Genomic DNA, 17261 nt, shown 5'->3' with positions numbered 1-17261 from the left:
ATTCAGCAAGCCAACTTCGTCGTCATTCTCTGAACAATGGAAACTATCAGCACCCACGTACATATGTACATAAGTACATATACATCTGTGGGTACATTCATAATTACATTCAGACATACAGACATGTACCACAACTAGTTGAACGTCATTGGCCTCGGGTTAAAACTTAGAGCGGCTCGGTTGCCGCTCTTGTCTCTTGCCGCTCTCTTTTCAAGCGCGCTGTCAGGTAACTGAGCGAATTTTATTTCTGTTGCTGTTGCTGTTGTTGTTATTGTTGCTGCTGTTGCTGTTGCTGCTGTTTTTTCTCTGGTTTCGGCCGGGAGCGGTGAGTGTGGACAATAGTTGTTTAAAGCGCTCGATCGAAGTGTGTTCGTGAGAATTATTTTTAGTTTGTTTTCACCTTTTGGTGCGTACAGTTGTAGCGGCATCTTCTTAGCGTGATCTGTTTATTCTCGCACTCTCTCTCTCTCTCCCTCGCTTACACTAGCTCTCGCTCTCTCTTACGCTCTCGCTCGCTCTCACTCCCAACATTAGTCTTTCGCTCTCTGTTGTTGTGGATAAATTTTTTTGTTATTTTCTAAACTGACTTATTTTCTGGCTCTAAACTAACGTACATACATACATACATCTGTACATGCGGATGTAGGCCTCTAGATGTACAGATGTATGAATGTATGTATTCAGGTTTGCAGTGAATTTCTATGATCTTTAAAGTGCAAAGTTTTTTACACAATTTGAATATGTATTTATAGGTTAAGCTTCTTGAAATACACCATTTATTCGTGTACATACAACATAGATACATAGATACACACACATGCAAAAATACATACGCCAAAGATACAAAACAAACTTGAAATAGACTGAAAGCCACATTTTGTAATCAAATTAATTGCGTGAATAATTGATAGCGAAATATAATGATTCAGTTGGTGGTCAGTAACTCGAAATTTTCAACATGTGGCTCAAATGAATGATCACATACGAGTAGTAGTCAAAGTTTCCAGCACACCGAATGTGAAATACCTTTGTGAAGTGAATTCAACATTTGCAATCGATCGTTCCTATTGGAGAGTTGGCAAAAACACAATAGTATTCGATATCTTAAACAAAATAAGATTTGACCGACAGATGGGACATTTTATGTTCGTTGGTACATTTATCCGTTAGAGTATTTTTTCATAGAGAGTGAGTGAAAAGACAGAACAGATAATGTAACAAAATAAACTATATTTCTGTAATATTGATTGTACATTTCGTGAAAAAAGAAAACTATTTAAATTTCAATTTATTTCGCAGGTAATGCCGCAAAATGAGAATGAATAGAGGAGCAGTTGTGTTCTTAGATAATAGCTCATGCCAAGTTGTTGCCAATCGATTTCAAGGCGCACACAAAAGATAACCGTGATCGAGAGAGACACGCTATGAGCCAATAATAAGGTACAAACAAAGTGAAAAGCGAAAACGAGAACAACAACAACAACAACACCAACAAAATATCTACAACCGAGAACCGAGAAAACAAAAGCAATGAATCAAGAAAACATTCGTCCAATAAGCACCTATGACAATTTGAGTGCAAGGTCTGCTGCAGCAACAGCAACCACAGCAGCAGCAGCAGCAGCTAGCAGCAATATCAATACTAATTCTAACACAAATACCAATACATATAGCAATAGCATTAGCAATGCATCCCAACCGAAAGTACAACAATTAGGCAGTAACACAAGTGCAACACAGCCAAGCGGCACTATCGATAATGGAATCTCCGGAAACTATCAGAACGCAACTGCTGAAACCCACCAACAACAACACAATGCGTCAAGCTCGGATCTGAATGAGACGAGAGCGAACAACAGCATTGCGGCAGTGAGAGCGGCATTAAGCGATGCCAAGTGCAAATTCTTTGGCATCAACAATTACGAGTATGACGCATTGCATCCTTCGGCTGCAGCTGTGTCGCTGTCGCCATCATCAGATGCAACAACTAATAGTGGCTGCCAGGCACAAGGAGCGAAAGCAACATCCAACTATGCGAATGTGATTGATGGCAGTCCCATATCCGTTTCCGTTTTGCCGGAAGCAAGCGGTTTGCAGCCGATGAAAACAACAACAACAGCAACTTCTTCCACATTCACACCAGACAGAGCGCTGCCCTATGGCACCACATATGAGCAGATTCCATTAAGTGATCTTGATATTCCGCAGCCATCGCAGGTACTTAAGTAATTTTGTTACTCAATATAAGTAAGAGAAAATGATCGACAAACTTAAATCATAGCTAATCTAATGATTGATTAGAATTTGTTTGATCTTCATAGTCATCTTCAATACATAAATCGCTTATTTATAAACAATTCTCTCTTGCTTATAACCAGGCTGTCTACATGAGCACAACCGTGCCACAGAACATTAAAGGCATGAAGATTGCTGGACGACATACGCCAACCCGAAATAGTCTGCGACACAGTCGCATGATTGTTGTAAATAATAAAACACGGCACAGTAGGTTTAATGTTTAGCTTTTCCTTGAATGGTCTTTTATGTTTCTTATTTTTGTTTTTTATAGGTATACATGAATCATATTCCTCACATATACGCAATTTGAACTTGTCACGCCAGCTGCTGATATTTCAGCTAGCAATTGGTCTGCTCATCGTGTGTCTTTCCGTTTGGATACTTATCCTGGCACCCAACGCATCCATACTGATCAATCCGTACCTAAGTGGCTTATCGGTAAAATATTTACACTTATATAAATTTAAAACTATTTATTGATTTTTTCATTCCTCGTTGTAGCTTCTGCTGGCCAGTATTGCCGGTTTAATACTTTTAGGACGGAATCGACGATCGGAGTATCAGCGATCCTATCATAACTGTTACAAAGTCTTATTGGTCGAATCCTATGTATTCTGTACTCTGGCGCTAATCTTCTGCAGCTTGGCTTTGGTCTGTGCGGCAATTGAGTTTGCTGAGGTCAACTCATCGCTGGCATCGGGTGATGCAGCTTGTGGACCCGCCACAAGCTCGTTATTAAATTACCGCAACTGTACCTGTTTGACGGAAATCCCAACTACAGAATCAGAAGCAGAATCAGAGATAACCACAGATAACACAGGCAGTCAGTCAACGTAAGCAAAGAACAATAGTAGAGAGTGTGTGCGTGTGTGTGTAATTAACTTATTTACAATTGCAGCAATGAGAGCGATAGTCTAAATTGTCAGGCGATTGGTGGAGAGTGGAAATATATTTTGGGATGCTCCATGGCTCTGAACACAGCGGGCATAGTTGCCACCTTTTTGTATATCATGATATACATTTGCTGTTATCGTAGCAGCCGAAAACATTTCAACACTTCTATATAACAAACAACACACACTTTGTATCTCAATGCATAAATAAAAAAAAAAGAGAAATACACAATCGTCTATAAGAAACGTGGTGTTTAAATCCAAAGTTTACAGAACTTCTAAAAGAGGAGCTCGCAACAATTATGACAAAGACTCAAGGTAACACTCACTCCATAAGTAGCTAAGCAGACATACCATATACTATATGGCAGGTAATTGAATTCTGGACTTTCGCTTTTAATTAACATAATCAAAACAATATAACTGTAAGCCCAAAAAGTAATACTTAACTCTCTCTTTCTTATTGGCACACGTTCGCCCTCTTTCATTTCGCTTACGTGACTTTTTATGCTTTATCAACGATACCAACGGCTCGTTATTAACTGTAATCCTACACAATCAGAAGAACTTTAATCAATCATAGCAAAATTTACTAAATTAATCATTCAACAAAATAATAAAATTAACTTAATTGCTGTCATCCGCTTTAAAGATATTGGGAAATATATAAAGTACATTTTACAAAAAAAAAAAAAAAACGAGTAAGAAAGTTACAGTCAAGTGTGCTCGACTGTGAGATACCCGTACCCATTTTGAATAAAAGCAAAACAGTGCGGTATTATTCTTAAAATATGTATACCAAAATAATATACCGAAAAAAGACTAACATATGTCAAAGGCCATATTTGGTATATCGATACAGTACTATTAATAAACATACTAGCTTAGACACGATTGCAGTAGGCGTTACTTGCCATTCAAATGAATTTCCTAAATAACTTTCGAAACCTCTTATCCAATCATAATCAAATTTGAAGGCATCATAAAAACTGTAATTAACTTGATTCTAACTTATATCTCTTCAAGTATCTATCTCTATCTCAATCTCTGAGATCTGAATGTTTATACGGATAGAAGGGCATGGCTATATCGATATAGCCATGTATTATCCTTCTATCTGTATAAACATTTAGGTATGTGTATGTATATTCTTTATGGGGTCGGAAATGGCTGCCTTTGGCTGTTACATATATTTCCTCCCAGCACATAATAATAATACTCTTCTATTTTAAGAGTAGCGGGTATAAAAAGCATTAAGGTCAGCAAAACTTGCGCTTTTCCCCGAGAACTGCAAAGTGGCGCTTTAAAAATCACTCTCTAAGTAGAGTTTGCTCAACTGTTACGTTTACGTCATCGGATGCCCGATTTCTCCAGCGACTTTTGCGTGAGAGACCGAGAGAACAGTGGAACTTTTCCCATTTATTTATGTAAATTCATCGAATGCGCCATTTAAGGCGTGTTCCAACAATCTCGTGGACAGGTGAGCTGTTCTTAATTGCTGCTGCTGACTAATCTGTACCTATGAATAAATGTTTTTATTTGTTTGCCAAATGGCAGCAGCAGCGGCAGCGGAGAGCGATCAGAATTCAGAATTGCCAACCCATTAATAATTTGACATATTTGCAGTTTAGTTTTTTGTTTATTTTCTGTCAGCTATCTGTCAGCTACCTACCTTTTTTTTCTTTTCATTATTTTTGTGTTTTTAGTTAATTGCTGCTTTTCTTTTTAACAATGAAATAAATATTTTGTTTGGGTTATTTCAGTTAAGGTTGTATTTATTACATTTTTGTTGCTCTTTTTGTTGAAAGGCAGTTTGAAGGCTCTTACAATCTTGGTTTAAATGTACCTGTTGTTGTAATTCGTTAAACTTATTTTAAGTACAGTTGAATAAATAAATTGCGGTGGTTTGTTGTTGTTGTTGTTGTTACTTTTGGGTATTCATCATGTGTGTATGTGTTTATGTTTTCTTTTTCGATTTCTGATTACTATACATAAAAAATTATACAATATTTTTGGATTATGTTTGTCGCCTTAAAATTACATTTTTCGTTAAAAAAAAATCAACACTTTTCGTAATAATAAACTACTGAAAATAACTAATTTTAAATATGATAGTTTTAATTATACACACTTAAATATATTTGAATTTTTTGTTTTTTTTTCTTTTAATTTAATTTAATTTTTTGTAAGAATAATCTAAGTATACTACAGAAAAAAAAAACTTAAAAATTGGAAAAAATTAAATATGTAATAGGAATGCTATATCCCCATATATTCATGTCTCAATGATGTGTATGATTGCGTTCTATCGACCTCTTTGCGTTGCTTCAATCACACTGTACAGTGTACACCACACACACACGGAAAGCAATGCTGCTTTTGTCCTTCCTTATTCGATGTCCTGAGTTTTCGTTTGTGCCACAAGTGGCTGACGACGAGTTTGGTGTACTTGGCATAGCTTGTTTTGTATACTCACTTTATAACGGCGAGTAATTGCTATATATTAAGCCTCGATCGATTTTCTTTCGACACTGAAATTGCAGAAACATTTCTCGTCTGACAAATCGGATTTCAATCGAAATTGTTTGTTTTTGGAAAAGCAACACGCCTAAAAAGCTGATTGCCTTTTGAATTATTCGAACGTTTGCTTAATTTGAATAAATATACATACATATATAGTATATAAAAACTATTCTATATATTAACATTAGATTGTATTTGAAACGAAATGATAAAATGAAAATGTATTTGGTTTGTATTGATCATAAACTAAGTAGTTGCTTATTTCAAAGGCAAAATTCGATATCAATCGATTCCAATCAACTAGTTTCTTGATTTCATCGATCATCTCGCCTTTAAATTTGTTGGAAGTTTGTTTATTGTTAAGGTGAAGGTGAAACCATTCAAATGCCGTGATTTAACATTTGGCACACGACGTTTGCGAATGGAATCATTTTGCAGACTTCTTCTTACGATTGCTTCGATAATGTCGCTGCCCACTTGATACCATTCCCATTATTAATACCGTTGCCGTTGCCGCTGCCATCGCCAAGCACTGCCTCCGATTTCGATGTTTGCAGACGCTTTTCACAGAAAAGACTGCCGACAGGCTTTGCCATCGATGCCGCCAAGCTCTTGGTGACATTCATATAGAAATCGGCAGTGTCATTGCCACTGTTTCCATCAGTTACGCTTGCAAGGTCTTGATCCTTTTTAAGTGGCAACGTAGCGGTGCGATTGCGATCGGTTATAGGAAACTTATTCTTGGTACAACTCAAATCTAGCTCCAGCGTATAGAAACGTCCACGTCTATATTGAAGATTGTCGTTCTCGGGCTTGGAATTGGGATTGGGACATTCAGCTGTCGCATTGCTCGCTGTTGGTTCTGGAGTGTTTAGTTGTATTGTCGCTTGCGTTGACTGTTGCGTTGGCGGACTGTTGGATGCAGTGCTGTTACGATTGCTGCTTTTGGGGACGAATGTCCCGATGACATTATCTTCTTTAGCGTTGTCATCGCTATAAGTTGCATCATCGGTCGTATCATCAATGTGGAGCTCATTGCGTGCGCCGGCCGTGAAAAGTTCGCCACGTGTTTTAGGGCTGCCAAGGCTAGGCGATTGCTCCATCAAGAGATTCTCCCAGCTTGTCTCATAAACGCTGGCCAACTGCGCTGTCGGCTTCGGCTTCTGTTGTGCCTTATGCGACAACAATGCTGCTGCTGTTCCGCTCGATGGCGCATTTGTCGCTGTTAACGATGCTGAAGTTAACGTCGTTGACGCTGACGCTGCTGTGGCTGGTGTTGATGCTACTAATGGCGATGTTGGCATCTTTAGTAATGATGCCGCAATTGATTCTGCCTGATCATCTGCTGGCTGCTTGCGCGAACGTATTATCAGTTGCGGCTCAACGTAAAACGTATCAAAGTTGAGGTCCAGAAATAGCTCTTGCAAAAAGCGACGTGCACTCATCCGGTAGCTGCTGCGTCCCAGGGTCTTGCAAGCCTCCGAGTAGAGGCAAATATCCTGAAAGGCATGCGGATGCTTTTGTTTCAACTCGAGCAGTGCCATCTTCGATTGTTTCGCGCTGACTGGATTCGCCAGCCGTTGCACATTGTACAATATGGAAGCAGTTAGCTTATCCGGCAGACTATCCTCGCTTAGAATGCTCTCCGGCGAGTGGAAGCTCATGTCCGCCAGATGCTGTTTGCCCGTCGACGCAGTTTTACGCGACAGCGCTGGACCCGCTTGCATGCCAGCAGCCACCAGGGCCGCTGCAGCGCTGCTATAAAGTTCACAAGGCGCCATCGGCACAGCATCTCCTGCGCTGTTCACGTCCTGTGAGTGTGGTTGTGTCTGCAGCAGCTGCTGACGACGCGAGCGCGTACAATGCAGACAGTGACTGCGCGCATGCTTGGAGGCAGCAGCGCCTTGTTTGGTCAGCTTGCGACTCGTGGATGTTGAGACATCGGATAGGGAGGAAATTACGGAGGACTCGTCACCCGCTTCATTGTTGATCGAATCGTTCAGAAACGTTGAGAACTGTGCACGCACATTCATCAGATTGAGACTGGTCAGATCCTGATCGATGATATCACATGATACGTAAGTACGACTCAAGTTGCGTGTGGGGAACAAGTCGAGCACATTTTTGGGCAAGCAGATGCCGGCATAGCACGGACCCTGCAGATCGTTTGTTGGCAGAAATTTGGGTGCATTGAGCGATGGTATTGGCACCTGCAACTCCTCCGACGAAAGACGTCTGCAAGCAAAGATAAAAACAATTAATCGAAATGTTCTCTTACACATATTTTTTTTTAGGTTTTTAGGTTTTTCAATTTAATAAACGTAAAAACATTGTTTTCATTCTACTGCTATTTAAACTTTCTTTTTCTTATTCAAGTTACCATAAATCTCAGTGAAAAAAAATTTGTGAAATTGTCAATATTGAAATGAAGCCAGATTTTGGATTTAAAAGCATTTAGTTATTTTAACAATCTGAATCAACCATAGGATTAAAATAATATTATAAGTGTTCAAATTGAGTATACAAAATAATTACAATAACGAATTGACAAAGGTTACTTACGAGAACACATTGAGCATCGTCTGACGATCCAAGCTGCGCACCTTGATGCGTCGATTCGACTCTCCCCATGAGTATTTACGTGGCTGAGGCTCGCCACGATCGACAATGTCGATGAAGTCGTACAGCTCTGCAGCCGATTCAGAAAACACCGGTCGACTGTGAGCACGCAACCAGCGCAACTGCGCGTAACCCTTCATGGCCAACGGACTGAGGGCGGGCGGTAAAAAGCTGGTGCCCAACAATGAGGTGCGACGCAAGAGTTTCGCTGCCTGCAGAATCGGTGGCTCCAATAGATTGGACATGCTGGGTATGGGACTCAGCGCGAACTGCTGAAAGTCACTCATATTGGCAGCAGCAGCGGCTGCGGCTGCTGTGCGCCCAGTCACCGATTCACAGCTGCTAACGCCCGATGTGTTGGAGTCTGTGCACGAATTGTAGCGTATTCGATGTTGATAGTGCATCGGATAGAATGCAACGCCTGGTGCACTTGTCCCGCCTCCACCACCACCACCCAGCAGACTGATGACATCCGTTGTCTTCGATTCCGATAGCGAGCGTTGATGTTTGCCTTGGCGACCAGTTGTGCCCTCTGGCAGCGTTTTCGATTTGGCTGCCACGCCAATGCCAGTTGTTGGCGGTCGAATAAATGGCATTTGCTAATATAGAGCGAGATGGAGAGATGTAAAGTGAAAATGTATGCGGCAAATTAGAATAAAATACTCACCTCTTCGCCAGCTGTTCGCACACTGTCTGTCGTAGTCGTTGTTGTGGTTGTGGTGGTCGTGTTGTTTACATCCTGCGTTTGCTGAGTGTTGGCCCCGACACCATATTCCAGATTCCAGCAGCTGCCGGTGTAATAGGAAACATTGATTTGGTCATCGATGCTCATGTAGTTGTACGGCGGCACCTCTTCGTAGTGATGACGAGCTGGCGTAAATTGACTGGACATCCAATCCTCTGGCTGATGAACTGGCCACATTGTATTTCGATCGTGTCGCACGCTCAGCCAATCTGAAATAGTTTAAGTTTCGTTTTTTAGTTGACTGTTTCTGTTTCGTTTCTTGTGTATTGCCCTCTCTTTCTGTTTGGCTAAATTCTTATTCGTTTACATTTCTTTCCTCTCTTTCTCAATGGATTTTTCTACCCTTTTCACTCTTTTCCATGCACACAAATTGAATTTGCATTCATGTAATTATAGTTAACGTGCAGCAGTTGAGTTCTTGTTTCAAGTGCTATGTAAGTAATTATAAGGTATACAGGATACAGGAAAAAACTTGATCTGCATGCAAATCTCTATCGATCTCTATCGCTTATAGTCTCTAAGATCAAAGTGTTCACACGGTCGGGCAGACAGACAGACGGACATGGCTATACGTCTTGGCTAATCTAGAATATATATATTTTATGGGGTCTAACTGTTAAATACATTTCTAGCAGACACAAAGTTATAATACCCGGGTATAAAAAGACGAATAAATACTAATATAAATAGAAAATAAATGCTACCAATTGAAACCTAATATAGCACGTAGTTGGCAATCATAACTTACTTAGCTTGAACAGTAGGTTAGCACCGGCTTGTGTGCCAGCTATTAATCCCAGTCCACTAAAACAAGTGGCACGCACCGAATACACATCACAGAGTGTCACCAGTCGAACTAGCTTCTCGTAGAGTCTACAAAAGCAGCAGAGAAAAAAAAGAGAAGTCAGTATTGAGAAGAAATCTCTCGTGTTACAATCAGTATAATTACCTTGCGCACAGCTCGACAAAGAACGTAATACCGTTGGAGTGTGTGGAAGCATGACAGATGGCCCAAATCGCCGCTTTTAGCTCCAGACATTCGGCATCATCGGAGCACTTGCCACGCGTGATTACGTCGACAAGTTGCGGCAAATCGGCATACTTGCTAAGTGCCGTCATACCCTGCGTAGTCTGCACCATTTGACCGTAAAGATGCGGCGCAATGTTGGGCGGAACTGTTTGGGTTCTTTGGTTGCAATTGCGCCTCGAGTAATAGCCATCCTCGTTGCGCACGTGAAGCGTTAGGCTGGCATGCGTGTCGGCCTCGACGAGCAGCACATAACGCTTGTTATAACCATTACGCCAGTACTTGATCTCCTCCTCGATGTGCGCCTTACTGCTATTGAGGCCACGTGATACGGAGTAGAATCGTGACATCAGCAGCCGACCCACATCGCCCAGTTGCCGCAAATTGGGCCAAAGGCTGACAATCTCCTCCAGATAGTATTTGTCGTGGCATGCCTCCTCGAGCACATCCATGGCGGCGAGGACAACACTGCGATCGGGATCCTTGGTTTGCTGTATTATCAATGGCAGTCCCCATACCTCGAAGTTTGGCAATCGGGCGCGCAACAACACGGTCAGAAACTGGGTGGCGTATAGACGACCACCGCGTGTTTTCGACAATGTCAGCGCTTTATCGAGCACTTGCCGTGGCATCTTTTCGTAACTGTAGTTGAGGCCAGAGACAATCAACTTCACGTAACACACATGATCTGTGTGCTTTACTAGCGTAATAAGACTGTAAAAAGAAAGAATTTTGTTGAATATACTTGCACATTTTACCAAATTATATGTGGTACTCACTATTCGAAGACTGTGGTGTTTTTGAGCACTTCAATGCCCTTGGTGCTACGACACATCCGTCCGATATATAGAAAATACTGTTGACACATTGTGTTGTTCATATGCTGTGGACTGAAGAGACAATCGTGCGCTCGATTCGATGTTGTCACCGCCAGCAGATGTTGACTTATGTCCGAAAAGTAGTCTGTTATGTAGCGCATGCATTCGAGCTGTAAGATGACACAACAAAATATGATTAAAATCCTAAACTATCTTCTGACTTCGAGTGTTACACTTAGGAATGCTTAATGCAGGTTGCATGCAAATCATATTTTCTAATTTCAATGCTCTTACCTCATTACTGCTGAGCAACACGTCAATGAGGTCGAGTCCAGCGTTAACGTACGCAGGCAGTGGTTGGCCAGGAACTAGATCCTGATGCGAGAAACGATTATTGCTTGGCTTAAAGAAATCCACCAGTCGTTTTAGGAACTTGTTCAGGAATTTGCCCGGCGAAAAGTCCAGCTTTCGTATGAAATTCGACTGCACAAAAGCAAGAAATGCCAAATAAAAACAGTTCTGCAATATTATTTGTATTAACTTGTCACTTACCCTAAGTATAGAGCTGACCACTTCCCAATCCCATGCATTGGCATCCGATTGCGTCAATACATGCGAACCAGTCAGCAATCGATTGAACGCACGAAAGCTATCCAGATTGAAGACGGGCAAAAATTTACGCTTCAAGCGAAAACTGGAGCGCAACGAACTTGATGTTTGTGAATTGGATTCATCACTGGACGAGACGGAATCCAAACGCGGACGATCCAGCGTTGCTGTACCTCTATACGGTCGAACAAGCGATGATGATGATGAGGAGGCAACAGCCACAGCAGCGGCTGCTGCACCAGCTGTATCCTGCAGCTGGAGCGCACTAGTTTGATCCTGTGCATTGATGTTGCGTCGAAAGAGACGCGTCTGGATGAGCGCACCGCCCTGTATAATACCATCGAGAAATAAACTACATGATGCCGGCCGTTGGCGCAACATATTTTGGTAATTTTGCAAGGCAGCCACTGCCGCATTTGCCTGCTGATTGCCTTGCGTTGCATGGCCGACAAGCGTGGGCAACGCTGGACTCGTGCTGCAGATGTCCGCCGGCAGATGTGTGTGCATCAACTGTACGATTTTGCCAATCAATATCGTTGTGCGCACCGAGACGAACTGATCGCTGTTGACAGCGACTTCGACCAGTGCATTGAGCAGTCCAGTCTCTAGGAAACAATAGAGCAGCAATGCCAAATGCTGTTCAACCACATTGGGTGCACGTGCCGCTAGACTCGGCAGTATCGAACGTCCCTCGGCCGTTACAAAGCCGTTGCTTAGCAACCATGTGTCCTGAAAATCGGACGGATCAACCGTTTGCAATGCAACAACATAGTCATCAGTCCAACTGGGTTGCGGCACAGCGAGCAACTCATACAGCAAGTCCAATATTGCTTTCTGTGCAGAGAAAAGACAAAGGGAAACATTAGATCTATGATAACCGATAAGTTGAGGATATAACATGTACATATTTAGTTTTGCACATTCAATAAATAGTGTTAAAATCAAATGAAGTTGTTTTGAATTCGCTAAAGATGTGCTTAAATCAGTTGAAATTAGAATTATGCAATATTTTTGTAAAACTGGTCAAATTTCTGCTCAACGCAACGTTAATCGGCACATATGTAGATCAGCAAGGAAACATGTAAAGTGGGTTTGTGTAAAACATCGATAGAGCGAAAAGGCAGAATGCACAAAAATGTGTTTAAAGCTTAATGAACCAACTATTTATCATTTTCATTATGAGCAGTGTAGACAATTAACACCTTTTTTGGGGCTGCAGTGAATGAAATTCGGATTATAACAACGAACGAGTTTGGGATCAACAAACTTTTGAAACAATTTGCTATTGTGGCCTAAATCTTTCTTATGAAATAGTGATAGCAGTTCAGAACTTACTCTAACTTCAATTTGATTTAAATATAAAACATCGACAATTGCTTTCAAACCGGAAGGTTTGCTTGGATCACAGAATTCGAGGGTGCCTGTCCAGCTGCGGAGCACGGATAAAAGCGCCAGACGGCAACTGGTATAACGTAGTTCCCGAGCATCCCTGTAACGAAATGATATAGTTATAGTTCCCCTTAAGGATTAACTAATGACAACAGCAAATACTTACTTGTTTTTATCCATGATGCCAAGTCTGTAGGTAAAGTCACAATATGGTGCCGCTAGACAATCGAGCCGAACACCGCAAATGTTGCGCGTTTGCGGCCATTCGAGCAGATAAAGCAGTACGCCACAAAGGCTTTCGGCAATCCTAGGATTGTGGCATTCAAGAACATTGCGTGTAATCGAAGTGACGCCACCGCAGACAATGAGCAACGCCGGATTGAGGACAGCAAACTCCGCAAGTGTTGCGAGACAGGCACGCAACAGATTGTCACTCTCCTCAATGCCGCTGTCTGCCAGAGAAACTAGACATCGAACTACCACAGGACTGATATCTTCGGGTGCTATGGAGAGCATCTTGCGGACAAGTTTCAATGCCTGAACGCGCTCATCGTCATTCTTGAGCATCAGATCGATGGAGCGACATAACAGATGCTGTAGTTGCAGCGAATTGAATGTCTTGATGTCTTTCGATGTTCGCAGCGTATAACGAATGGTGCGTAGAGCAGCAGCTCTCACCTGTGTGAACGTGTGCACCAATGATGCACTCAGGCTGCAAGTAAAAAAAGAAATGATTATCGAATCTACGACTTAAGTGAAATCATGCGTTTCTTACCAAAAGAGAAGCTCCTCTGTTGTGAATCGCAGGTTGTTGTTAGGCGATCCACTGGAGGCCGCCAGACATAGTGAGGCCAATGCATTGAGCAGAAAGAGACGCTTTGTGTCTCGCGTCTCCTCCATGCAGAGCATATTGTAGATATCGTACGCATTTTCAGCCGCTGATTTCTTTGAATCCAACCGATAAAAGTCCTCCGGATCTTGGGAAACTAGACATTAACAGCGAACAAATTAGTCATTTTCATAGCAGATTATTTTAAATTGAACTGATATAGTTGCATGTTTAATCATTTGCATCGATTATAAAGATAATTTATTAGACAACTGTTCAAAATAATTTGAATTTGATTTTAGCTTCAAACTGTTTAACCAGAATAAGTATCTGCTAGATAAAACTCACGAAAGCCAGCTGAACAAATTGTTATGATCTACTTAAGATCAGTTTGTACAAACAAATACTATAGTTGAGTATTTCAGTAATGGGTTTTAGAGCGACACATGTTTTGTTGAGTAGAAAATCAGTCAGTTCGAAAAGTATTTAATTTAATTTAGCATAATTTCAATCACTCTTGCTTGTTTTGTAATGATTTTCTTTGATCGAACGCTTTGTGTGAGCAGCAAAGAATGTTTGCGAATTTTGCTTGCATTCAGCTCGATCACATTCAAATCGTTTGGTCATATTTGCAAATTTGCAGGTTGATCTCAATAATAGGTGGGGTAAATTGTTGCATAATTATAATTATTAAATTAAATTCATTTTATAAAAGTTGTAGTGATTAATATTAATACCGGAAAATAAACCTTTTTTTACCTTTAAGTTTTTGATCTCAATAAATTAGTGATTGAAATTTGTGTTCCCTAATTGAAATTTGTGTTTTCTAATATTGTAATTTTAATTTTAAGATTTAATTAAATTTTAATGTTAAGCGTTAAAAATGGAGAAATAAATGAAGAAATGTTTTGGTTAATTTGATGCATCGCAAGTTGTTTCCGTTACAACACACAAATAACGATGTCTGAGTTTTGGTGCATTGTTGGACTCGATCGTCTTTTTCTGTACAATCATTTTCGATCATCACACCGGAACCAAAACATCATTTTGAATCTGTAAGCAGAACAATTAAACAAATTGATCGTACTTGTTCGTTTTGTGCATGAAGCTCGATCGAACAATTTGTAGCGAACCACTGCGTTGTGTTGTGACGGTTTTTAGCGAGGCTGATCAAACTGAATCGATCATACTCAATGCAGGTCTCTGCTATCTATGTTTGTAGGCGAATGGTTGAGATTCTACAAGTGAAACTTATCAGCCGCTGTCGCAGTCGCAGTCGCAGTTGCCTCTTTGCTGATGCAAGTAAAATAGTTGCGCGTCAACGCAGAGTTGAGTTAATGACGATGTACTTTTGGAAAACAAATGATCAACAAATAGTTTGTTGTTGTATTTAATGTTTCTGTTTTTGTTTTCGCTTGCTGCGTCATAGTTTGGGGTTCTATAAATGCGATGTGTCTTCTATAAATAAACACTAAACATGTAGACACACACAACACATATTTTGGTCAAAGAAACTCATGTACATGCATATAGTATGTAATACAGTTCATATACAAATATAGCGGAGATATGGTACATATGTACATATAGGAATACATTGGTGGCACAAACTGGTAGCAAACGGTAGTCCGCGATACCGTTAGAGCTGCAACTGCTTTTCGTTGTGAAATCGAAATGCAAACCCAAACATTGCCACAGCCAGTGTTGTGAACACCGATTTAAGGGTAATGTTAAAGAAAACAACTAAATGCATACATATGTGTGTGTGTGTGCCTGTACATACATATGTAGGTATTTATTTTGTCCACTTAAATGAAGCAGCAGCAGCAGCAGCAACATCAAAAACAGCTGCTGATATATTGGGTGCATTGTGTGTCGCAACCAAGCAATAGCTACAAATAAATATATACATATGTATATAAATATACTGTGTACATAATGTACTTGTAACAGAATACACAACACATCAAAACACATACACACGCATATTCACTTATGTATGTATGTACATATGTAAGAAGCTATGCTAATAAATATCTGTTATAATATTCGATGCATGCATATGTTAATTAACATTTGTCACAATAACAATAACATCAACAACAGCAACACTCATATGTACCTTTAATGCGTAATTGAAATTTGGGTCTCTTTTTACCAAAACGCCAACTGGAATGTAGGGAGGCCATATCTCTGGGCAACCTCGACGATGGTGTGGCGGCGACGACGAGAACGACGCGGCGGCGGCGGCGCCTTTTTATTTATCAATATCAAAATAAAATGAGTACACGGGAAAATTAAAATATATTGCTTTAATTTCACTTTGGGTGCCTCTGTTTACTTTCTACATTTCATTATCATTTCATGGCACCTTCACAGCAAGTGATTGATAGTTATGTTAACCTTACAACTGGTCTTTCAGCATTAATAACATCTCGAAAACATTAACATTGCTGTTCACTGTTCAAATCACTTTCGACACCGCACATTTTTTTGAGCAATACACTTTTGATTCGATAATAGGCACGTTGGTTTTCATTTATATCAATACTTTATTTGCAAAGCAAACCAAACGCAAAATTGACCATGGGATTCGTTTTGTCTTGTAGAAAAAGACCAGCACAAGGGTGACCGAAACAGGGCTTCTGAAATGTCGAATTTAATGACAAATCGAATATACCACAAATATACTAACTTCACTAAATGGCTTGATATTTATTATATGATATGCGACTATTTCTTTTACAGTTTCTCCATACTGTTTTGATTATTGTAAAAATATGAATTTTTGAAAAGAATTAGAATTGAAAGTGTTTACTCGACAGATCGCAAGAAAAACAAACCCTCCCTTAGTTTAGTATTTTTACATCATCAGATGTATAATAAACGGTAACACTAAAAATAATATGACACGGTTGCATTCGATGTATATATGCAAGATTCTACTTAATGATTCGTTTGGTTTGATGTACGTTATCGATTTTAATACCAAAATCGAATTCATTAAAAAAAAATACTAAATATATATACAAATAATAGAGCGCGCATCTGAAATGTGTATTAAATATATGAGCTATTTCTAAAATAATTATATATTCAAAACAGTATTTTTCTTTATATATTTTTACAAAATTGTTAATATTTTATGCAACTAACTTTTCACAACTAAATTTTCCCAAATAATGCTAAACCATGGGCCACTACACAAATCAGTAGACTTAAGATTCATTTAAAATAGTGTTCATTTAACTAATAAGAGATTACATTTATTTATATATACTTTTAAATAGTTTATTATGTTGACAACTTTTTACATGTAGTAAGTTGTCTAAAGTTAAAAATAAATAGTAAGTGGTATATTAGCAACTGGTTTATTGGTTTAGTTTCATTAAAAATGGGTTGGGGTATAGCTTTCTGACTTGTTGATGTTGTTTTTGGCATGCAATGCAACTATATATTGATATTTCTCAAGTTTCAGAAAGGTGTTAACTAATACAAATTGTTGTTCACA

At 39.8% G+C, this 17261-nt stretch overlaps 2 protein-coding genes across 2 annotated transcripts; one reads left to right on the top strand and one right to left on the bottom strand.

Moving 5' to 3' along the window:
• Positions 1-1299: 1299 nt before the first annotated feature.
• Positions 1300-3437, top strand: LOC133848948 (uncharacterized). The gene is made up of 5 exons (XM_062284708.1): positions 1300-2217; positions 2379-2505; positions 2570-2736; positions 2800-3131; positions 3197-3437. Exons 1-5 carry the CDS (start codon positions 1531-1533, stop codon positions 3363-3365), a joined length of 1482 nt encoding a protein of 493 aa, XP_062140692.1. The 5' UTR covers positions 1300-1530; the 3' UTR covers positions 3366-3437.
• Positions 3438-4934: 1497 nt separating this feature from the next.
• On the bottom strand, positions 4935-16520 carry LOC133847485 (rapamycin-insensitive companion of mTOR). Its single transcript, XM_062282567.1, has 13 exons — positions 16446-16520; positions 15873-16395; positions 13697-13907; positions 13088-13633; positions 12868-13021; positions 11476-12366; positions 11218-11406; positions 10885-11093; positions 10028-10819; positions 9827-9951; positions 9001-9287; positions 8277-8932; positions 4935-7949 (listed from the first exon to the last, which is right to left on the bottom strand). Exons 2-13 carry the CDS (start codon positions 15937-15939, stop codon positions 6161-6163), a joined length of 5916 nt encoding a protein of 1971 aa, XP_062138551.1. The 5' UTR covers positions 15940-16395; positions 16446-16520; the 3' UTR covers positions 4935-6160.
• Positions 16521-17261: the final 741 nt, after the last annotated feature.

Source organism: Drosophila sulfurigaster, chromosome X (genome assembly GCF_023558435.1).
Source record: "Drosophila sulfurigaster albostrigata strain 15112-1811.04 chromosome X, ASM2355843v2, whole genome shotgun sequence".
In the NCBI taxonomy this organism is placed as follows: Eukaryota; Metazoa; Arthropoda; class Insecta; order Diptera; family Drosophilidae; genus Drosophila; species Drosophila sulfurigaster.
The sequence above is the reverse complement of the archived record's forward strand: the minus strand, read 5'-3'. Positions and strand labels throughout refer to the sequence as shown.